The 25,300-nt window shown below is 43.4% G+C and overlaps 1 protein-coding gene across 2 annotated transcripts in view; it reads right to left on the bottom strand.

The window, feature by feature from the left end:
* Positions 1-9,893, bottom strand: part of LOC103090669 (RE1-silencing transcription factor-like) — a 22,411-nt gene extending 12,518 nt beyond the window's left edge. Inside the window, exons 1-2 of one of the 2 annotated variants that reach the window (XM_007457211.1) lie at positions 9,676-9,893; positions 3,113-4,016 (exon numbers count right to left, since the gene is read on the bottom strand). In XM_007457211.1, the coding sequence (XP_007457273.1) occupies positions 3,113-4,007 (895 nt within the window). In that variant the 5' untranslated portion in view covers positions 4,008-4,016; positions 9,676-9,893. Of the gene's footprint in view, positions 1-3,112; positions 4,023-9,675 lie in introns of those variants that run through there. The other variant, XM_007457210.1, reaches the window with a different exon arrangement.
* Positions 9,894-25,300: the final 15,407 nt, after the last annotated feature.

The following is a 25,300-nucleotide window of genomic DNA, read 5'->3' as shown; positions in this document are numbered from 1 at the left end:
TCCTGCTGATGATCGCTTCTTATCTCCTCTGCTCTTCAGCACTAGATGAATTAATTTTTCCATAAATACAATTTTCAGAACCATGCATTTAATACCACTGATACTCTTAGGATTTACATAATAAATACTATCCTTCTATTTATACACCAACAAATTGTTTTGAAATTTTTTTCTTTTAAAAAAATCACAAATTAGGTAATACTGGGGTAAAAAGCTTTTTAAAAGTATTAAGACAGGGACTTCCCTCCTGCTCCAGTGGTTAAGAATCCACCTTCCAATGCAGGGGACATGGGTTCGATCCCTGGTCCAGGAACTAAGATCCCACATACCACAGGGCAACTGAGCCTGAGCTCCACCAACTAATGAGCCCATGTACCACAACTGCAGAGCCCACGCAATCTGAGCTCCACCAACTAATGAGCCCATGTACCACAACTGCAGAGACCACACGCTCTGGAGCCCCTGCACGACAACTAGAGAGAAGCCCACACACCGCAATGAAAGATCCCACATGCCACAACTAAGACCCAACACAGCCAAAAATAAAATAAATATTTTTTTTAAAAATGTATTAAGACCAGGACTCCCCTGGTGGTGCAGTGGTTAAGAATCCGGCTGCCAATACAGGTTTGATCCCTGGTCCAGGTAGATGCCATATGCCATGGAGCAACTGAGCCCGTGTGCCACAAATACTGAGTCTGCACTCTAGAGCCCACAAGCCACAACTACTGAGCCCACATGCTGCAACTACTGAAGTCTGTGCGCCTAGAGCCTGTGCTCCGCAACAAGATAAGCCATTGCAATGAGAAGCCCGGGCACCGCAGTGAAGAGTAGCCCCCGCTCACCGCGACTAAAGAAAGCCCGTGTGCAGCAACCAAGACCCAACGCAGCCAAAAAAATTAATTGAAAAAACACATAAATAAATATTTTTTAAAAATAAAAAATGTATTAAGACCAAATAAGTTTAACACTAAAATGAAATGAGATATGTACAACCAATGTTAGCTATGTAAGTCATAACCTTATTGTGGAAATAGCAACTTTAATGTGGAGAAAAAGTTAAGTAATGAATGATGACGTATATAAAATACAGCCATTAAAATTAGGCACCTAGACAGTAATTAAGTGAAAAGAAACCACTATAAGAAAAAAAAATTAAGAAATGGCAAAAAGTAGAGATCCTATTTTTAAAAAAGTATACATAAAAAATTGAAAATATACAACAAAATTGAAATTTTCCCAGCTCTCTCCATTTTCCTTTTTTTTAAATTCTAAAAATTTCTTAAATCAACTAATTTAGACTTACTGTTGAAAACATTTTTAGATTTTGGGGAAATTTTTTAAACTGTTCAGTGACTCAACAATTTTGAAAGTATCAAAATAAAGCTGACACCAAAAAATCAAAATTTAATAAGACAAAGACACTGGTCATATTCTTTTTTTTAATACTTTTTAAAAATATATTTATTTATTTATTCAGTTGGCTGCGTGGGATCTTAGTTGCGGCATACGGGAATCTTTTAGCTACAGCATGCAGGATCCAGTTCCCTGGCCGGGATCTGGATCGAACTCAGACCCCCTGCATTGGGGGCACAGAGTTTTAACCACTGAACCACCAGGGAAGTCCCAACACTGGTATTATTCTTTATGCTGACTTGCATGGTGGCTATGAGTATATATATTTGTAAAACTTCATCATTGTCAGTAATACCTCAATTTAAAAAAATTCATAAAGGTGTACACATAAGAGTCATGCACTTTTACCATATGTCACAGTTACTACCTGAAAGCTCTACAGATTATGGCCGATTCTAAATTAGGCCCCAAGGTTTTCACAAAACTGTGAAAGGACATAAAGTACTTACGGCTAAAGAATATATGGTATCTGGGATTTGTTCTATGATATTGCAGGTGAGGTTAGTTTAGTCTAACAGTTTGTTTAATTAAAACTGTTAAGTGATTAATGGTGTAGGATTCCCAAGTAACTCTCATTTCCTATGCCATGTAATTGTGAAATGTGTGTACTTTTTACTTTTGAAATAAAATGGTTTTGAAGCCTGCAGACAATCACAGATTATAACAAATTCCAAAGAGATTGCAAATTCTTTTACATAACTAGATTTTAAAGCTTTAAATTACACAGAAGCCATCTACTAGAGCTTAGGAATCTTGCTACACATGGTCTTTCTTATAATGGAATTTCATCTGCAAGTTTTCTTGTTTATGTCTACCACTTAAGCAAAGCAACATCAATTCCTCTCCTCAGTATGACTCACTTCAGCATGGGGTTCAGTCCTGGAGAGTGACAACTACTGCAAAAGGGATCTGATGCAAATAGCATTCCAGAGCCCCTTTTCACTTCTGATGCAGAGTAGAGTACTAGGTTACCCTAACCATTCTGTTCAGACCAGTAATCAGTCCTCAAAGGTACCAATTCACATCAGGAAAATGTTAACGTAACCATCAGTAGTTACAAACACTGCTTTTAAAATATGAGACCCCTTGGGCTTCCCTGGTGGTGCAGTGGTTGGGAGTCTGCCTGCCGATGCAGGGGACGCGGGTTCCTGCCCCGGTCCGGGAAGATCCCACATGCCGCGGAGCGGCTGGGCCCGTGAGCCATGGCCGCTGAGCGTGCGCATCCAGAGCCTGTGCTCCGCAGCGGGAGAGGCCACAGCGGTGAGAGGCCTGTGGACCGCAGGAAAAAAAAAAAAAAAGAGACCCCTTAATGAAAGTCAATTTAAAAGTGAATAATTAAGGGGTGTTGGGGAGAAATGGGGAGCAACCACTGAGAGGGGGTTTCCTTTTGGGGTGAAGATGTCCTAAAATTGACTGTGGTGTTGGCTGCACAATTCTGTGAACACATTAAAACCAATGCATTCTAACTTTCAATGGATGAATTGTGTGGGAGTGGAATACATCTCAATAAAGCTGTTATTTAAAAAACTGAATTGCCAAATATGACATAATATTAATAACTCTTGGGTATAGCTGATGGGGACCCATGGGTGCAGTGGGGCATTCTCTTTACTTCTGAGATGTTTGAAATTTTTCATTTTCAAAGTGTTTCATTTGGGGGGTAGCGTACACTTATAAACAAGAAAGGTCCTCTTACCTGTATGAGTTCGAACATGCTGAACATAATTGTTTTTTCTGTCTGAAAAATAGTTACATTTTCCACATGTGTATACTTTCCTTGGAAAATGGTTTCTCAAGTGTTTCCTCCAGTGATATTCGCTTACTGTGGTGTACGTGCAAATGATGCACTTGTAGACTCGCTCATTGTCCCCGGCTCGGGTGTGGTGTTTCAGGTGAGCAGTATAGTGATCATAGCGATTGGTATTGTAGCCACAGCGGTCACAGCGAATGGGGCCCTTGGAGAAATCTCCCTCTTCCCCGGTGGAAGAGCCACATTCCCTGGCTTTGGCTTGCTTCTCTGCGCTTTCCTCCACAAAAAATTTCTTGGCACTATGAACTCGGATGTGATGCACAAACTGTTCTTCAGATTCTGCTTCATACTGGCATGGTTTACAGCGAAAGGGCTTGGTCTTCAAGTTCTTGCATTTGTCCTCTGCTACAGGTGTTTCCCGAGGAAGATCTTTATTTGCGCTGTACGGTTCTGAGGCAGCTGACACCTCAAACACAGGCTGCGGTTGGACAACACTGAGTTCCAAACTCTCCAGTTCCATGTTTTCCAGCCCACTGGGCTCGCCTTTTACCTCAGGAGACTCTTCAAGTCCTTCTCCATCACTATCTGAAAAGTTGTTATCCCCAACAGGCATCAATTCTGCCATCTGTCTTTCTTCGCCAACCAGGTAATCACAGCAGCCGCCGTTTACTTCCCCAGTTAAGGCCACATTTGCCAACATGATGAGCTGAGGCGCAGCCAGTTCAGCTCTGGAGAGATCAGGCAAGTCATACATGTCGTTAGGCAAGGCCATGCCCATGGTGCCACTGCCGGTGAACAGACCTCCTCCTCCGGAAGACTGCCCCATTACCTGGGTGGCCATAACGGTGTCCTGCATTCAAAACAAAACAACACGAAAGCACCAGTTTAAACACAACTTTTACTGGTCTAAAACCACACATCACTGTAATTCTTCGTAACTTAAAAAATACATTTTCCCATATAAACTTTAAACTCAATCAGCCTCATGAACTACTGAAAATAAGCCTTTACAATATTTTTGTAATTCCAAATTCTCTTTACTGCAGTCATCAAAAAAATTTCTATGACCCCCCTACAAAAAATTCTATCAAGCGTTTGACACAACTCATCCATCAACTAGGTCTACCACTGGCTTGCCTTCCCTCAAGCACTTTTACTTTTTCTAGTGGAAAAATATAAGTAACCTTCATTTTTAGTGCTAATTAAAATTTTATTTTAAATTCCATATATGAATAGTAAACTGCTGTCCTCTCAACTCCCCCTTCAAAAGTTTACTGGTCTGAATCAGAAAGGGGAAAAATCCAAAAGCTACCTGTGCATTTATTAAGTACAAACAGCCTGAAAAGCAGAAGCCTATAGTTAGTGAATTGAAGTTCATATGAACTCAACTAGCTCCAAAAGAATAAACTACAGTTGACCCTTGAACAAGAGGATTAGGGGCACCAACCCCCAGTGCAGTTAAAAATCTGCATGTAACTTTGGGTTCCATAAAAACTAGACTACCAATAGCCTACTGTTGACCAGAAGCCTTATGGATAACATTAACAATCAGTTAACATATTTTGCATGTTATGTGCATTATATAATAGTGTACAAGATGAATTGTGCTTGTCAGTATCTTTATCAATATTGTATTATATGATGCAAAATACTGTAGATGTTACACGTATTACTAACATTAGGCATCAAAAGAGAAAAGATAATGTGAAAAAGAAATTCATACTTATTTACAGGTATAATGATTAATGCACTGATAAAGAAGCAGCAACAATATGATTGCTTTATGGTAGTCTATTGTAATCGATAGGACTGCTTCACAGTAGCCTAGCCTATATGCAAATGAATTAATCACAAAATTTTTAAGCATATAGTATAAGGCATATTCATAATATAGTATTGGAAATACGGTTTTGTTTTAAAAAACTGCATACATGTGATGATAGGCTGATACGCTTTCTCAAATTATAAGAGGCATACTGCATTTTAATGTAAGTATTTAAAAGCAAAGTTATACAGCAGTAGAAAAACTAATATATTATTAACTTCATATTAAATATCACCTTATACCTTTGTACAAGTCTTGCACACAATGAATACTTAGGTAATGACGATGATGACACAATGTCTCCCAGCTCTTGCTATACAATTACTAGATTTTCACAAGATACTCACACACATATCCAACAGATAAGTTTATTAACTGAATGGCATGATTATTTACTATTCATTAAGTGGAAGTGGATCATCATAAAGGTCTTCATCTTTCTGTCTTCAGTTGAGTAGGGTGAGGAGGGCGTGGAAGAGGAGGGGTTGGTCTTGCTGAGTCAGGAGTGGCAGAGTGGAAAGAGGCAGAGGAAGTGGAAGGGAAGGAAGAAAGAGGTGCAGAAGCAGAAGAGGTGGAGGAAGTGGAAAGAGGCAAGCACTCTGTGTAACTTGAGGGAAATACATCTTAATTTCTGTCTGACTTTTTTGCTTTTCACTTCTCTAAAAATGTTTCTATAGGGTACTAATCCTTCTTCAACCACTGGCTTTAGTTTTAGTGTCTGTATCACACAAGGGTCCAAGTCATAAAAGAAATCAAAAGTAGTCTTCAACAAAAGGAACCCTGCTGCCAGACTGTCTAATGTCAATTTGTTTTCTGGTACTGCAATTTCCATGTCTTTTTCTTCATCATCTGGCACCGGCTCAGAAACACTTAACTCCAAATCAACTTCCGTTAATTCCTCTGGTATGGTGTCTATCAGCTCTTGAATATTCCCAAGATCTGTATCTTGAAGCCCTTCACCGCCCCCCCCACCTTTTTGCCATACCCACAATCTCTTTCATGACTTCCTTGATTGGCTGTCGTAAATCCTGTGAAGTCATGCACATCTGGACACAGTCTTTTTCAGCAGGAATTTATTGTTTTAGGCTTGCTGGCTTTCACAGCTTTTTCTATCACAATGATGTGATCCTTCCAGACTTTCATGATGTTCTATTGGGGTTGTCTTTCATAGCACTGACAATCCTTTCATAGAGTACCACATGTAATGAGCCTTCAAGGTCCTTACAACACCTCAATACAGGCTTCATTCAAAGACGTTGTGCTGGGGGACAAGTATACCACTTTGACACCTTCAATGTTGAACTCATGGTTCTAGGTGGCCAGGGGCATTGTCCAATACCAAAGAACTTTAAAATGCAGTCCCTTACTGCAAGGTACTTCGTGATCAGGGACAAAACACTGATGGAACCAATCCAGAAAAGTGTTCTCATTGCCCAGGCCTTCTTGTTGTACAACCAAAAGAATAGCAACTGGTATTTATCTTTTTTCCCTTTAAGTACAGTGGGCTTCAGGAGTTCCCTGGCGGCCTAATGGTTAGGATTCCAGGCTTCTGCCATGGCGCAGGTTCAATCCCTAGTCAAGGAACTGAGATCACGCAAACTGTATGGCGTGGCCAAAAATAAAAAAATGGATAGTGGGCTTAGCACCTTTATAGATAAGAGTAGTCCTGATCAAAAAATCAATTCGCACAAAACATGTTAGTCTTCAATCAGCCTTAAATCCTGATGCTCACTTCTCTTTCTTACTAATGAATGACCTTTTTGGCAATTTTTTCCAGAGTAGGGCACATTTCTCTGTGTTAAAAACCTGGTTTAGGCAGACAGCCTTTCTCTTCAATAACTGTGTTCACGGCATCTGGGAACTCAAAGCCGGTTCTGGTATCTTGATATTATTTTCTAAAATTACCAAACTATCCTCTGCTGCCATTAAATTCTCCAGATTTAGAAACTTCACCTTCCTTTTGCTTTAAGTCGTCATATAACTTCTCTTTTCCTCGAATTATATTAGAGTCTATAGGTATGCCTTTCGTATAGTAATACTATACCCACGTAAAAGATGCATTTTCAATATGAGATAGAAAGGCATTTCGCAAAAAGTGCAAGTCTTTCATGTCTGCTGGCAAAAATGCAGAGACAGTTTCCAAATTTCCTTTTCTTTTTTTACAACAATCCTTACACTGGACTCATTGATCTTGAAATGGCGGGTAACAGAAACTACAGAACTCAGTTTATGGTACATATCAAGCAATTCAACTTTTTCTTCTAATGTCATGACTTTACTTCTTGGGAGCATTTCCAGCATCACTAGAGCACTTCATATGGGTCCCACGGTGTTATTCAAGGTTTCTGGTATCACACTAAACACGATGAAAAACACTCAGGAACTACGAGAGGTGACTTTTTTTTTTTTTACTGCAAACACAATTTACTGGAGAGACCAACTACTCACCCGGAAATGATTAGACTCACAAGACGTTTTGAGTGGATACCTGCAACACTTGCACTCACCAAAATAGCAAAAAGCGGTAGCTATGAAATTATTACAGTACTACAGTATGGACTACAGTTAATATTATGCAGTAATGAGTTACTACTGCATCTTTACATTTGTTTACATTTCTCAACTGGAATGGTGCCATGGGTGGTCTGTGTTTGTGTAATTTTTGATAAATTTAAACTTTTTATTAGATTTGTATATATTTTATGGTAGCAAATGATAAAATACACTATTATCTACATATATTTTATGCACTCATGAGGTACCTTTTTCTAAATTTTTTCGATATTACTAGGCTATGTGTATCATTTGTAAATTTTTTCAAAATGTTGCAAATCTCTAAGAAACTTTCCAATATATTTCTTGAAAAAAAAAATAAACCACATATAAGTGGACCCATACAGCTCAAACTCCTGTTGTTCAAGGGTCCAATGTACTCTGAAAACGTACTTAGTACCATTAAAGTACCACCTAGTTTCTTTTTTTGATGATGACCTGTTTCAAAGTAAACAAAAGTTATGGACCTTTCTTCCTGTAAAAATGGAAGTTTGGTGTATTCAAAAATACACAGATGAAAATACAGAAACTTTCAAACCCCCTAATAAAATAACTGGACAACTCATCTCCAAATCAGCAAGTTTCTTGCACTGCGCTTGACTTGGCCCACTTGCCTGGTGGAGCCATAACAAGATCACCTTGAAAACATGTTGGGCTACTTCCCAATCTAAAAGGTGTAATTCTCAAATTAGGTGTTCTCCTGCAAATTAGAAAAAGCAAAATAGGTGGCAAAGGCTAAAAAATAATGTTAAACCCAAAATACAAAAAGTAATCCTGTCTCACCCAAGTGCATAAACACAAACCGGTTGAGTCATAGGTACCAACAAAAGTTGGAATCAAATGCCATCACACAAAGCAAACGCTGTCCAAGGGTTTAACAGCCCAGACTACTCGGTAATTTCTAATTCTTCCCAAACCCTAACTACCATCCCCAAAGGGATTTTAACGTTGGTCGGGAAGACTGTCCAAGCACTGTCCGAAAGCCCAACGTGCTGCGCGAATTCCTACGTGCTGCTGCCACCAGCGCCTGCCTCGGCGGCGGCATTCCTAACTCAAATAGGCATTCGGCCATTTTCTCAAAATACGTACCAAACACAAAGCAGCTCTTTGCAAACTCGGGAGCTCTCGCTTCCTCTCGGCTCAGCCCGCTCACTGCACCACTGACACACCAGTTGCCGCCACACTCGTCCTGAACCTTTCCCTGGGCTCCCCAACACTAAAGACTGCAAGACGGGCAAACTCGGGGTGCCGCTGGGCCAGGCCAAGTCTTCCCCAGTCCAGGCTGCCCCCTCCTGGACCGCGCGCCCGAGTCCGGGAAGAGGGAGGAAAGTTAACCGCGTCGCCGCCGTCCCGGCTGCTCGCCGGCCCCAGACTCGCCCTCCGCAGGGGGCCGAGGAGCCGCCGCGAGCGCCCTCCCGAGGCGCCGGGCCCCGAGCGCCGGAGGGGGCCCCCCGCTCCCCGGAAGTTTACGGGTTCACTCCTCCACGGCGCCCCGCGGGACGCGCGCCCCGGCCCCGCCGACGGCGGCGGCTAGGTGGCCCCGCCAAGAGGGCCCCGGCGGCGGGGCGGCCCGATCGCAGAAATCGCTGTCCAGCCCCATTGGCAGAACCGCCCGAGCCCCAGGCTGACTCAACCCTCCCGGCCGCACTCAACGGCGCCTTCCGGCGAAAGGGAGAGGCCGCAGAGGGAGGGGGCGGGAGGACCGCCGGCAGGCAAGGAGCTGCGGCGGGACCTGGAGCAGGACCACGAGAGGAAGTTTCAGAACTAGGGCCCCAAGCAGCTCCGCTCCTGGCCTCAGGACAAGACTCCCAGGGACGCCCGGGCCCGCGCGGAGGCGGCGGCCCGGCCTCAACTTGGGGAGGGGGTCCCGGTGCCGCGCCGCTCCCCACCAACGCCCCCGGCCCAGCCCCCGGACCGCGACGGTGTAACCCGATCCCGCTCAGCCGCCAGTCCCCGCCCGACGCGGCCGCCACCGCCGGAGCCACAGTATCTGCAAATCAGCCCTGGACAGCGCCTCGCTCCGCTGGAGGCGTCCTTCCGCGCCCTCCCCCTCCCGCGGCCACCGCCGCCACGACCGCCCGGCCGGCCCGCCGCCCCCACCCGACCGTCTCCCACACCGCGCCACGCTTACCGGTCTTCCTGGGCGAGGAGGGGCGAAGACCCGCGTCGCCGCTCCTTCTCGGACTACTTTTCTTTGTTGCTGGAGTTTCGGGGGAGGGGAGGGAGAGGGCGGAAAAGTTGGACGCTGGGGCAGTCGAGGCCCGCGAAGACCCAGTAGAGGGGCTGCAGAGTGTTCAGGCCTCCGGCTCTCGCCCTGCCGTCCCGGCCGCCGCCGCCTCCGCCGCCTGGGGCCCCGGGCCTCGGCGGCGCTTGTTCTCCCCCCGCCGTCGTTGACTTTTAAAGGCACAGCCCGCGTCGCCGCCGCCGCCGCCGCCGCCGCCGCCGCCGCCGCCGCCCCCGCCGCCGCCGCCGCCGCCGCCCCCGGGACACGCCCCCTCCGCCTCCCGCGCGCGCCCGTGGGACACGCCCCCTCCACCGCCCCCGCGCGTGGCCGCCTGGCGCGCCCCGCCCCTGGTTGAAGGAGGTTGCTCTGGGCCCCAGCCGTGCTGGGGGCGCGCCCATGGATAGCTGACCCTAACCTCCTCAGACCCCCAACTCTGACCCTTAGGTCTAAAGAGAAGGGAGGCCGCCTCCCTTTCTTGATTTCCATCATAAACAGAAAAGTTAACTCCCAGCCCTGGCGTGCATGCATGAGAACAGCACTGTTAGAAGAAAAATGTATAAGCTTTGTCACCTCCCTTTAAAGTCTAAAGTGCTTGAAAATACCTTTCAGAATCTCTTCAAGTCGCCACCTTTAACTAATTAAGCTTCGTTTTAAGCTTCTACGTAAAAAATGCCTTCCAAATTTTAAAATGTAAGCCAAAAAAACGCAATCAGTGAGTTGTGAAAAGAAAATGTTTCAGGAAGGTCGTGGATTCAAAATTGTGAGAATGAGCACAGAGGGGACAAGTCCCTAGACGTGGAAGGTCATTGCTGAGCCTTCAAAGCACTATTTCAGTGTAGCAATTACCCTCAGATTACAGAGGGTATAGAGGGTGGTGAGGACGTGGAGGCTGCTTCCTGAGCAAGTTTTGGAGAGTAACCTTCCACGTTTATAAAGTGGGGTAACCCATGCATGCTACCTGGTACATAGTACTATGCTAGAGAGAGAGGGAGAGAGAGAGAGAGAGAGAGAGTAGTTTCATGCCCCCTTCCCTTCTTTTTGTACCAGAAATGCCTTAGATGTCTTAAATAACAGCTGTCCTCAGAAATTGAATGGCTCCCTTAAACACCTTAGTGTGGCATTCGAGGTCCTGACTACCCAGATCTAGATAAGTTGGACTATCAGTTTTATAAAAGAGGTAGCAGCAAGTGCTTTGGGGGTTTAGAGGAGGGAGATAGTTTCTAACTAAGAGGATCTAGAAACATCACAGTAGATGATTATCTGATCTGGCCTTGAGCACTGGGAGAATTTCAACAGGTAGAAAATAAGGGAAGGAACATTATACACAGTGAAAACAGCAAGCTCAAAAACCTACCTGAGACTTCCCTACCTCCTTCTCAGGCTCCCCCAGTTCCTTCTCTTTAAAATTCCTTCACTTTTTTCTCTTATGAGAGAGCTTCCAGATACTCTGGTCTACTCCTCAGTAGACTTCTTTTCCTAACTGTTGACAATGTTATTAATTAATGCAATGTCAGATGCAAAATGGAATGAAGGTCCTATGGTGCTTAACCACGAAAGGTTTTGATACTTAATATCAAATTCAGACTCTCCCCATGAATCAAGAAGTATTCACCTTCATTGATCCCAAAAGAAAAAGAAAAATGCAGAAGGGAACGGTAAAAAAAAAAAAGAGAATGGGGGGTGGGGGGAGTGTAGAAGGAATGAAAGGAAGGAAGAAAGGAAAGAAGGAAGAAAACCTTTGTAGGCCTGGTAACAAACTTTTTGTTTGTTTGTTTGGCCACACCACATGGCTTGCAGGAATCAAGACTTCCCTGACTAGGGATGGAACCTGGGCCCCTGGCAGTGAAAACGCCAGGTCCTAAACACTGCACCACCAGGGAATCCCCCAAACGTTTCTACATTTATTCAGTTAAAAAAATTTTTTTTAACCAAAATCCAATTTGAGGTTGCATGGGTTTTTTAGATGCTGTAGCCCAGGGAACAATTCTGTCCTCTACAAAGCCCTCAAAAATGTTAACATTCTTTCCCTTTTTCATGTCCAAAAAGGCAACATCTCTTTTTAAACTTACTAGATAAATGTCCTTCATTCCTCAGTCTGACTGCTTACTGGAAATGTTTTATTAATTGGGAATTTATTCCCACATATTGTGATGCAAATAGATGAATGGCAAATCAGCAGCTGCATTCATTTAAAATTAGCGGAGGCCCTTGTTCAAGAGATGGCATATTCAGAGTGACCCAAATTATCATGACATGAAGGCCACAGGTCAAATTCAAAGCCAAGTTACAAATCAATAGAAACTTTCCATGGAGAAGCTGGTTCTATAAACTAATTATTACTTGTTTTCAAGAAGCTCTGTGTTACTTTGCTGCATCCAAAATTTAAGATCTTCTGCAAAATAAAGACTTTAAACTGTCACTGATTTCTGGTTTTTAAAATCTGAGCCCATGGATTCTTTCCCAGAAATTTAATTCATCATTTAAAAATTTTTAATTGTCATATGTTCTTAGTAATATTTTTCTCTAGAGAGTCACTTCATAAGTTTGGTTAAATATTGTTTTTGAGCTTCTATGCTTTTTATTCCTGACCATGATTCGCTTTTTCTTCAGGAAAAGCTCAATTTGACTGAGCTCTTTTTAATGTTACACTGAAGTTCAATAAGCCACTTTAAATGTTACATCTTGGGCTTCCCTGGTGGCGCAGTGGTTGAGAGTCCGCCTGCTGATGCAAGGGACACGGGTTCGTGCCCCTGTCCGGGAAGATCCCACATGCCGCAGAGTGGCTGGGCCCGTGAGCCATGACCGCTGAGCCTGCGCGTCCGGAGCCTGTGCTCCACAACGGGAGAGGCCACAGCAGCGAGAGGCCCACGTACCGCAAAAAAAAAAAAAAAATTAGGGTACAACATCTCCATCCTGATGTTGAAACGTTATGGTTCCACTATCCCCAGCCAAAGAGTTAACTTTGGACGAATACCTGGGCCCGTTCTCCCATTTCCCCTACATTTCCAGCTTGCACCTCCAGGAGTCTCCTCCAGATATAACTGATCCTGTAAGGATTAAAATCTGGCTCTGAAATTTGTGTTCTCTGAATCAGCACAATTTCCATTTCTCATTTAGTTCACAGTGACTTACAATAACTTAACAATAACTTATAATAACTTACAATAACTTAACAATAACTTACAGTAACTTAAAATATTGCTTTGTGCTCTCTACAATCTTATTCTGAAACTTTTGGTGACAGTAACAAAAGTTGTGATAGATTTGAGACAGAAAAGGAAGGGTTCAGGGCACAAAAAATAAAAGAATGATATAACCATTAAGAAGATCAGGATATGACAGAAATGGGTTAGAAGCTACTAGGCCAAAGTTGGCAGAAGATTAGATTTCCAGTAGACTATGAGCCTCATTATATGCTCATTGTAATACATTAGCATGCTAAATGAAACACACACAGGTGCCATCACAGTTCCAAGGCTGACCATAAAAGACCAAAAGGTGGGTGGTGCCCCAATTCCTGGAAATCCCTGCCCCTTCTCCAAGATAGTTAGAATATTCCTCCCACTTGTTAGCCTTTGAAATTACCCAGTCCATAAAAAATAAACACCTGCACACCCCAGGGCCTCTAGCCTTCTGAGGCAGCCCCCAATCCATCTACGGAATGTGTATCTCTCTTAACAAATTTGCTTTCACTTTACTCGCTCTTGAATTCTTTCCTGCGAGAAGCCAAGGACCCTCACTTGGCGCCCGTCCCAGGAACTCAGCGGAGACCTGGGACATGACCATCCTCTCCTGCCCCATTTTTCCGGCAACAGATTAGACAGTGCACTGGCCAGATAGGTTAGAGAACGGTTTCTCCTTCCCTATGTTGCTTTGAGAAATCACTGCTCTTGACTTTCTTCTGTAAAATGAAGAGGTTGCACTATTGATGGCTAAAATTCTCAGCAGCTTAGTAGTCCAAGGTGCTTTTTTTTTTCAATTAGTGTTTATTGGAATATAGTTGATTTACAATGTTGTGTTAGTTTCTGCTGTACAGCAATAAGGTGCTTTTAATTCTGTTAAAATTTGAATCTTGGGCTTCCCTGGTGGCACAGTGGTTAAGAATCTGCCTGCCAATGCAGGGGACACGGGTTCAAGCCCTGGTCTGGGAAGATCCCACATGCCGCGGAGCAACTAAGCCCGGGCACCACAACTACTGCGCCTGTGCTCTAGAGCCCGCGAGCCACAACACTGAGCCCTCACACCACAACTACTGAAGCCCACCCGCCTACAGCCTGTGCTCCGCAACAACAGAAGCCACCGCAATGAGAAGCCGGCGCACCGCAAGGAAGAGTAGCCCCGCTCGCTGCAGCTAGAGAAAGCCCGCACACAGCAACGAAGACCCAACGCAGCCATAAATAAATAACTGAATTTATTTAAAAAAAATTGAATATTGTGCAGGTATTTCCTAGAACATATATATATTAGTTCAATATACCTGGCAGTCCTAGTTTCTTCTTTGTAGCTTCTTTTGACCTCTGTGGGGAGAACCACCAGTAGGTCTTGAGCCACACTGGCTTCAAGAATGATGGTGTCTGAAGACAGCGATTTACGGCCTGATCTAGTGCTGTTGATGGCAGCTTCATCTCCCCTCGCTGCCAGTTGGGCCCCGACCTTCTGTTCTGGTTCTGGTAACTGGAACACAGTGTCTTATCCATGACAGTATCTGCAGCTTGAGCCACAGAGGTGTTCCCTAAATGCTGAGGGACGGGAAGGAGGTGAGCAAGGGAGCTCCAGAATGAGCCGGGATTCTTCCTGCCTCCTCATGGAGCCCAGACCACATTTTGAACTACTCTCCCCTCGTTCCTCTTCCCTTCACCTCACTGGCCTTGTTGAACCCTGGCTACTCTCCCAACTTGCTGTTCTTTTTCTGAAAGACTGTCCAGTACTTCTCTGTCCATCCCGCTCACTCCCTCCCCTCCTGGGCCCGATGTTATCTTCTCAGTGGCCACACTCTTTAATAGAATTACAGCCCCATTCCCTTTACACCCAATCCTACTGTCCTTCCCTGCTTTGTTTTTCTTATTAGCATTTATCACTAACAAACATGCCATGTATTTTATTTATTCATTTTATTTACCATTTTATTGTTTATCTTTCCTTACTAGAACCAAGGTGCAGAAGGGCAGAGAAATTAGTCTTTATCTCCAGTGCCTGTAACATGGTAGTTACTTAACATGTGTTTGTTAAATTTACAGGATCCTAGCTTGGTGTCACAGTCTCTCAAAATGGGGCCCCTCATATCCCCATTGGTACCCCCAGCTCAATACCCATCACAGACTTCCCTCATGCTAAATGCTGGCCTGCCTCTTTGAATGGCCCCTAAAATATCTCCTTTTCAACAGCTATTTGTTGAATGGACAAATAAATGCTCTCAGATCACCGGTCCCTGTGCGCTGCCTTCCTGTCGAAAATCTCCCTTCTTGCTCTTCTGCATATTGTATTCCTAGCACACTCCTAGTTCCACACACCAGTCTTTCCTTGGATTTTCCTTGGTGAAATTTAAGAGTCCGTTTGGGCCTCAAGGGTCCTTCCATTTGCCCCTGTTTTTTGCCTCTATTTTTTTTTTGGCCGTACCACATGGCATGTGAGACTTTCCCTGACCAGGGATCGAACCCGTGCCCCCTGCAGGGAAAGGGCAGAGTCTTACTCACTGGACCGCCAGGGAAGCCCCTTGTTTTTTGTTTTTGGCCACGCCACCACTACCACGCGGCTTGTGGGACCTTAGTTCCCCGACCAGGGATTGAACCCAGGCCCTCCACAGTGAAAGCAAGGAGTCTTAACCACTGAACTGCCAGGGAATTCCCTGCCCCTGTTTAAATACAAGCCACACCCCTCTCCCTGCACAGCCCTGCCCCTCCCCTGCATTCCATCTCTTTGTTCTGGCCTCCTCTATTGTCCTTCGTCCCAGAATCCTTCCTCCATGTCATATGCTTACCACAAAGTGTCGCAACTGGAAGAGATCTTAGGGGTCCAAGCTCTTGCTTTATGGATGAAAAGAGACAGGCCTGCAAGCATTTGGCTTGTCCAGATTTGCACAACTAGTCAGGCCACGGCCGGAACTTGGATCCAGGGACACAGATTCCCAACCGGTCCAGTGCCCTTCCCACATGCCTTAAATTCTCTTCACTGGCAGCAGTCTGCCCTTACCTAAAACATCTTTTACTCTTTTGGGCCTGGTGAATTACTATACAGATAGCGTATATCTGAGGTAAGAAGTCTCTTCAGATCCACATTTCCTTAACGCTTAAGCCTATTTTAAGGTTAAGATTACCTTCTGGCAAGGGAAACCCTTATTGTCCTCCATTGCTTTTAAAACATTCATGCCCCAGCATTGACCTTTTAACCTACAAGGCTCATTGTCAATTTAGGGGAAATGGGACTTGATTCAAAAGACGAATTCTGGCTGTCTTTCCCTTCCTCCCAAAAAGAGGCAAAATCTTCCAGAGTAACATGAGAGGTATACTATTGTACATACTTTTTATACCCTTTCTGACCTGACCATGAGGACCTGAAGAGATAAAGAATTGTGTTGTGTGGTCTCCACATGATCTTATTTCTGACACAGTCAATAAAATCAAACGAAGTATTTATATCAACACAGCCAAAGCTAAAACCAGGTGGTGGTTTTATAAATAAATGTTTCTTGAATGGACATTTCCTTATTTGTCTTCAAATAATCACTTAACCTACCAGAATGGCTAAAAGTAACATAGCTAACCATATAAGGTGCTGATGGGGAAGCTGAGCAACTAGAGCTCTCACCTATTGATAATGGAAATGAAAACTGGTACAACTGATAGGGTAGGGGGTCCCCAGAGAAAGAGAACCAGGCATGGCTTTCCCGACATAAGAGAAACTAATATGGCCTAAGTTTTCTGCATCTAAGCCTGGCACCATGCTTGCCTCAGTAATTAATGATCTTAAGGGAAATTAGGACAGAAAGGAACAAAGGAAAAACAGTCAGGAAACAATAGTTCAGAGATAAGACAAGTTTAGTTTCTCCTCAAGGGATAAAAATAACAATGTGTTACATATCTTTGAGTTCTGCAGGAACCAAGGCCCCTACCCAGGTGGAGGATGCAAGGATGATATTGACCTTTTCTGACTTCTATCAACTAAAGCTTGGACTCTGTCAACCTATGTCCCAGTTCTGTGTCGAATTCTCTGCTCTAGCTCCTTCAAGAATATGTATGTACCCTTAGCTTAAAAGTTCCCCAATTTTGCTGTTTGGGAGACACTGCTTTGGGAAACATCCCAAGTGTTCTCCTTATTTGCTGCAAGTAATAAATCCTCACTTCTCCCAATCTTTGGCTTGCTTCTGTATTTTGGTTCAACATCCCCCAAAACAACCATTCTGGAAAATAGTCTTAAAGTTTCTTATAGAGACATGTAGAATACAATCTAGGTATGCCATTCCAGGTATCAACTGAGGAGAATTGAAAACTTATCCCATGCAAAAAACCCTATAAGATCATGTGGAGAACACACAACACAATTCTTTATCTCTTCAGGTCCTCATGGTCAGGTCAGAAAGGGTATAAAAAGTATGTACAATAGTATACCTCTCATGTTACTCTGGAAGATTTTGCCTCTTTTTGGGAGGAAGGGAAAGACAGCCAGAATTCGTCTTTTGAATCAAGTCCCATTTCCCCTAAATTGACAATGAGCCTTGTAGGTTAAAAGGTCAATGCTGGGGCATGAATGTTTTAAAAGCAATGGAGGACAATAAGGGTTTCCCTTGCCAGAAGGTAATCTTAACCTTAAAATAGGCTTAAGCGTTAAGGAAATGTGGATCTGAAGAGACTTCTTACCTCAGATATACGCTATCTGTGTAGTAATTCACCAGGCCCAAAAGAGTAAAAGATGTTTTAGGTAAGGGCAGACTGCTGCCAGTTAGTGTCCAAGAACTGAAACAATCCTAAAGCCCAGCTAGAGAATGAATAAAATTTTAATATACTCATACAGAAGTGTCTAGGAGTTAAAACTTTTCCCATAGAACTCTCCTACACTATTGGTGAGAATGTTAGCTGGTGCAAACACTATGGAAAACAGTATAGACGTTCCTCAGAAAACTAAGAATAAGAATAAAATTACCATATGATCCAGCAATCCCACTCCTGGGCATATATACCAACAAATCTATAACTCGAAAAGATACATGCACCCCTATGTTCATAGCAGCACTATTCACAATAGCCAAGACAGGGAAGCAAACTAAATATCCATCAACAGATGAATGGATAAAGAAGATATGGTACATATATACAATGGAATACCACTCAGCCCTAAGAAAGAATGAAATAATGCCATTGCAGCAATTTGGATGGAGATAGAGATTATCATAGTAAATGAAGTAAGTCAGAAAGAAAAATACCATATGATATCACTTATATGTGGAATCTAAAATATGACACAGGGACTTCCCTGGTGGCACAGTGGTTAAGAATCTGCCTGCCAATGCAGGGGACACGAGTTCGATCCCTGGTCCAGGAAGATCCCACATGCCACGGAGCAACTAAGCCCATGCACCGCAACTACTGAGCCTGCACTCTAGAGCCCGCGAGCCACAACTACTGAAGTCCACGCACCTAGAGCCCGTGCTCCACAATGAGAAGCCCTCACACCAAAATGAAGAGTAGTCCCCGCTCACTGCAACCAGAGAAAGCCCGCGTGCAGCAACGAAGACCCAACACAACCAAAAATAAATAAATAAATTTCTTTAAAAAAGTAAAATAAAATATGACACAAATGAACCTATTTAAGAAACAGTAACAGACTCATGGACATAGAGAAAAGACTTGTGGTTGCCAAGGGTGGGCGGGGGTTGGGGGAGGGATGGAGTGGGAGGTTGGAGTTAGCAGATGTAAGTTATTATATATAGAATTGATAGACAACAAATTTCTACTGTATAGCACAGGGAACTTTATTCAATATCCTAAGATAAACCATAATGGAAAAGAATATTAAAAAAAGAATGTAGGGCTTCCCTGGTGGGGCAGTGGTTGAGAGTCCGCCTGCTGATGCAGGGGACACGGGTTCGTGCCCTGGTCCGGGAAGATCCCACATGCTGCGGAGTGGCTAGGCCCGTGAGCCATGGTCGCTGAGCCTGAGCGTCCGGAGCCTGTGCTCCGCAACGGGAGAGGCCACGACCAGTGAGAGGCCCGCGTACCGTAAAAAAAAAAAAAAGAATGTATATATATGTATAAGTGAATCATTTTGCTGTACAACAAAAATTAACACAACATTGTATATCAACTATACTTCAATAATAAAAAAAAAGAACAACAACAACAAAAACTTTTCCTGTACTCATTCTTTCTTGATTCAGGTCTTTTGAATTCAACTGACAAAAGACAGATTAACAAAAGATAACATTCAATCACCATGATTTCATTAAGGTATGTAGAGGGTGCACAGAAGAATGTGACTCAAGGGGCAGTTAGAATTTAGGGCTTATTATATAACACCTTAATGGGGAAGGGGAGGGAGAGAAAGACACTTATGGGGAAACAAATGAGTTCTCAATAAGGGAAAGGGAGGGAGAAAGGGCATTCATGGGGAAACAAATGACTTTCTGGAAAGATAAATTGGCCTCAGGAGAACAGATGGGAGATAGGATAGTTTTGTGACAATGTCTGTTTACATGTGGTGTGGAGACTTCTCATGGCTCTTGATAAGAGTCAATCATCCCTGGTGGATCCCAGGGATGGCCACTAGGGTAGGGGATTCATGACAATTGAGTTCTTAATTCTACTTTTAGGAAGATAAGAGATTTCACAAACTCAAATGCCTTCTGATAAAATAATTTTTATGGCACAGTGAGTGGGTATTACTGACCCTTTCAATAGTGAAACCAAGCAGGACCCTGTGGGGCTTCTGGGCACGGAAGCCTTTCCATGTCCCTTGATTCTAGGTTTCAGCCTCCATGGCTTTCGCTGAGTTCCAAAGGGCAGGTTCAAACAGTTGCTAATCAGGGAGGGGATGGGATGCAGAGACAAAGGAGGAGCAACCAAGAAACAGTAGTGCAGCCTTGGAGCAGGGTCCTGGTTCCCTCTCAAGGAATACACATAACAATGTCTTTAAGCTCTTTATAGAATTAAAACCCCCAAAATGGATTATGTCAGCATTCCTCATACCAGAGAAGACTACCTGAAGTCAGATTAAAGGAAGCAGAGAGGCTCATCAAGATTACCTGAGGGGCTTCCCTGGTGGCACAGTTGTCAAGAATCCACCTGCCAATGCTAGGGAACATGGGTTCAAGCCCTGGTCTGGGAAGATCCCACACACCGTGGAGCAACTAAGCCCATGTGCCACAACAACTGAGCCTGCACTTTAGAGCCCGTGAGTCACAACTACTGCAGCCCACGCTTCTAGAGCCCATACTCCATAACAAGAGAAGGCACCACGGTGAGAAGCCAGCGCACCAAAACAAAGAGTAGCTCCTGCTCGCCCCAACTAGAGAAAGTCTGCACGGAGCAACATAGACCCAATGCAGCCAAAATAAATAAATAAAATAAATAAATTAGGGCTTCCCTGGTGGTGCAGTGGTTAAGAGTCCACCTGCCAATGCAGGGGACACAGGTTCGAGCCCTGGTCTGGGAAGATCCCACATGCCGTGGAGCAACTAAGCCCATGCACCACAACTACTAAGCCTGCACTCTAGAGCCCGCAAGCCATAACTACTGAGCCCGCGTGCCACAACTATTGAAGTCCATGTGCCTAGAGCCCGTGCTCTGCAACAGGAAAAGCCATCGCAATGAGAAGCCCGCACACCACAACTAGGAGAAAGCCGGCATGCAGCAACGAAGACCCAACACAGCCAAAAATAAGAAATAAATATTTTTTAAAATTAATTAATTAATTATTTAATTATTTAAGAAAAAGAAGATTACCTGAGACCAGATTAGAGGAGTGCAGGCCCTGCACACACCCTAATTTTTTCAGCATCTCCACCCTTGAACTACTGCTATAAAACATCTCACTAAATCCTCCTGGGTTGGGACACATAGTTTTCTTTTTTTAAAAAATATATTTATCATTTATTTATTTTGACTGCATTGGGTCTTCGTTACTGTGCATGGCCTTTCTCTAGTTGTGGTGAGTGGGGGCTACCCTTCATTGCGGTGCGCGGGCTTCTCATTGCAATGGTTTCTCTTGTTGCGGAGCACAGGCTCTAGGCACGTGGGCTTCAGTAGTTGTGGCACGTGGGCTCAGCGGTTGTGGCTCATGGGCTCTACAGTGCAGGCTCAGCAGTTGTGGCACATGGGCTTAGTTGCTCCACGGCATGTGGGATCTTCCCAGAGCAGGGCTCGAACCCATGTCCCCTGCATTGGCAGGTGGATTCTTAAACACTGCGCCACCAGGGAAGCCCAGGGGACACATAGTTTTCAAGGGCAGAATCCTGCTGTGTCCCCTTTGCCTGGCAAAGCAATAAGGCTCTTCTTTTCTACTTTACCCAAAACTCTGTCTCCAAGATTCAATTCAGCACCGGTGCACAGCAGCGGAGCTTTCAGCATCAACACCGTGAAACCTTAACTGAATCAAGTATATTGATTTGGATGAAAATGAAATCTAAATTCCAATGTTGTGCTCAGAAGATAGAATGTTTCCATAAGAAGCTAGTCTGCATGTAATCTAGAAAAGAGGAAAATGAAGGGGGAAATAGTGGCACTGTTTACCTAACACTGTCCGCAGAGCACTGAGACACTGAATCTGACAGAGATGCATAATCTAGGTTTAGGACAAGCATAGTTCACTTGGATTTTTTGGCTCAGAATAGATGTGAAGATTATCTCTCCTGACATTAAGTCCATGCTCACAAAGTCACTTAATAGCTAATAACATATACCGTCCATACTTTGATTTCAAGCAACAATTAAATCATTAAACAACTAGTATTCTAATTTTTGCATCTCCTCCCGCTATTCTCTCCCTACCATCTCCTACTATATTTCTTTCCCTTTTTTCACTCTCACTCACTGGGCTCCAGCCACACATGCCTAGCATAGTGCTGTCATAAAACCTTTGCACATGTACTTAAATGAAGGGTCTTGAAATAAGGAGATCATCCCGGATTATCTGGGTGTGTCCTAAATCCAAAGACAGGTGTCCTTATAAGAGATACACAGAGAAGAAAACAGAGAAGGCAGTGTGAAGACTGAAGCAGAGATTGGAGTGATGTGGCCACAAGCCAAGGAAGCTGGCAACCACCAGAATTTAGAAGAGGCATGGAATGGATCCTACCCTAGAGGCCATTCAGAGGCAGCATGGCTCTGCTGACCTTGATTTTGGACTTCCAGCCTCCAGAACTGTGAGAGAATAAATTTCTCTTTTTAAACCCCCAGTTTGTGGCAATTTGTTACAGCAGCCCTAGGAAACTAACACAGTGCATGATACCATCTATGTAATGTTCTCAAACTGACAAAATTATAGATATGGAGAATAGATTAGATGTGACCAGGTATTAAGAATGGAGAGGGGGGTGTGTTTGTGGGGTTGGGGGGATGGGGTGGTGGCTTGTGATTGATTATACAGGGACACCACAAAGGAGATTGTTGTGGTGATGGAATAGTTCTATATGCATGTAAATGTGATAAATCCAAATAGGGTCTGTGGACTGTACCTTTATCAATTTTCCTGTTTTGATATTATACCATAATCATATAAGATGTTATAATTGGAGGAAAGTGGACAAAGGAGGACATCAAATCCCTCTGTACTATTTTTGCAACTTCTGTGAATCTATAATTACTTTAAATTGAAAAATTTAAAGAATTAATTTCACTTGTTTCTTTTCACTATTTTCAGTTATGACTGCTAGAAAATTTTCAATTACATACGTGGCTTGCATTATATTTCAATTTCATCAGTGCTGCCCTAGAATGTGATTTTCTCCTTTGGGGTTCTTATATAAGGAGTTGAGTGGCCTCCTGCCCTGAAATCTCAGGCTGACCTTCCACAGTTGCAATGAAAACTCTACAAGCCTGGGAAGTAAAGTAGTAATAGGAGGGAAAGTACAAGCTGAGTCAGAGAGACCTGGATGGAATCCTGGCTTTGCTACTTAGACCTCAGGCAAATCCTTTAACCTCTCTCAGTCTCCATCTCTTAGTCTGGAAAATCAGAATAATAATGAATGCCATCTTGCCAAGTCTAATGTGAGAACAAAGTGAAGTCATAAATGGAGAACTCCCAGCAGAGTGCCTGGCATAGTGTTGTGTCAAGTGCTCAGTAAATGTCAGTTCTTTGCCATTCTCTTCTAAGTTTCTCAGGCCACATTCGGCCTGGACAGTTCAAGAAAGAGGAAGAGGAGGGAAGTGATAATTGGGCACCATCTTAGGCACTGTCTGCTGTGCATTGGAAAGTACATTATTGTTTAGAGATGCTTTCAGGACTTGATTTCATTCACTGCTCATGACAATCCTGTGATGTAGATTATTGCTGTCAATCATTAACCTCCCATAAAACCACCAAAAAACTTGTTGACTAAGCAAAGCTAAGTTTAATACTGCAGAAAGAAGGAACAGCACCTTGACAGACTCTTAATAATAAGAGGAGGATATTTATAGGGTTTCAGGCCCAGGTCAGATGACTTTAAGCTGGTCTGGTAAGGCAGGGGACTGGTCGGGAATGGGCAGAGTTTATAATATAATAGTATAGCATTAATGAGCATAGCAAGGTGAGGGTCTTGAAACAAGTATTAATGAGCAACTTGTTAATTTTGGTAAGTAATTTTGGTAAGTCCACTTCCCTGGTGTTCCAGTGGTTAAGAATATGCCTGCGGATACAGGGGACACAGGTTCGATCCCTGGTCTGGGAGGATCCCACATGCTGTGGAGCAACTAAGCCCGTGCACCACAGCTACTGAGCCCGTGCTCTGGAGCCTGCATGCCCCAACTACTGAGCCCATGTGCCGCAACTACTGAAGCCCGCACGCCTAGAGACCGTGGTCCGCAACAAAAGAAGCCACTGCAAGAAGCCCATGCACGTTAACGAAGAGTAGCCCCTGCTTGCTGCAACTAGAGAAAGCCCACGCACAGCAATGAAGACCCAGTGCAGCCAAAAATAAATAAATAAATAAATTTAAAATAAATTTAAAATAAATAACATATTTATTTGCTGGTGTTTACATTGCTTTTTCAGTTCCAGTGGGGTAAAAATGTAAAGTAAATAAATTAGTAACCCTCATAAAGAAATCTCTAAGCAGTCTCATACATGGTTAAGTTGCCATGTAAATTGGTATCACCTCTTGGGAGGGTAATTCGGCTTGGGAGGGTAGACTCTTGAAGACTTCATTGTGCATACACTTTGTCCTAGCAACTCCATTTCTAAGAATTTACTCTACAGAAATATTTGGGGGGAAAAATATATATATACATATATATGTGTGTATGTGTATAAGTATATACACACACACACACACACATACAGAGAGAGAGAGATTGTTATTGCGGCACTATTCGCAATCGCAAAAAACTGGAAACAGTCCAAATGTTCATCAGTAGGAGTTGGTTTTGGATGTAATCATAGACATATAGTTTCTAAAAGGGAAAAAATGGGGGGAGGGATAAATTGGGAGATTCGGATTGACATATACACACCACTATATATAAAATAGATAACTAATAAGGACCTACTATATAGCGCAGGGAACTCCACTCAGTACTCTGTAATAACCTATATGGTAAACGAATTTAAAAAAGAATGGATATATGTATATGTATAACTGATTCACTGCACTGTACAGCAGAAAGTAACACAACACTGTAAATCAACTATACTCCAATAAAAATTTTTTTAAAAATAAATGTTTCATATAGATAAATACAGCTTAAATAGTACTGTATATTGGTATAAAAAGATATCTAAGTCACATTGTACAATTTTTAAAAAGCAGATTTCAGAACAGATCATATAGTATGAACCAGTTTTTAATTTTTTAAAAAGAGTATATGGGAATTCCCTGGCAGTCTAGTGGTTAGGACTCTGCACTTTCACTGCCATGGGCCTGGGTTCAATCTCTAGTCAGGGAACTAGGAGCCTGCAAGCTGCACGGTGCGGCCAAAAAATAAAAAATAAAAAAATAAAAAGGGTATATATTGGCCTGAAAAAATATCTGGAATAACGTTTCAAACTATTTGTGGTGATTTGGGAAGTAGGATGACAGGAGATTTCTGCTTTCAAATAATAATTTTCTTGCTATTTGAATTTTTTATTATAACAAGAATTATTCTTTCAAAAACTGAAATGTAAATATATGGTCAATCCAGCAAATGCCTTATGTATCAGTTAGCCTAGGTCAGAGTTTCTCAACTTCAGCACTGACATCTTGGGCTGGATAATTCTTCATTTAGGGTCACTGTCCTTGCAGTCTAGGATGTTACCAGCATTCTGGCCTCTACATTCTGGGTGCTAGTAGCACACCTTCCTGACCAGTTGTGACTCCAGACATTGGAAATGTCTCCTAGTGACATGGTTGCCTTACATAGCAACC

Source organism: Lipotes vexillifer, unplaced genomic scaffold (genome assembly GCF_000442215.2).
Source record: "Lipotes vexillifer unplaced genomic scaffold, Lipotes_vexillifer_v1.1 scaffold409, whole genome shotgun sequence".
Lineage (NCBI taxonomy): Eukaryota > Metazoa > Chordata > Mammalia > Artiodactyla > Lipotidae > Lipotes > Lipotes vexillifer.
This window is presented reverse-complemented; position numbering and strand designations above follow the sequence as displayed.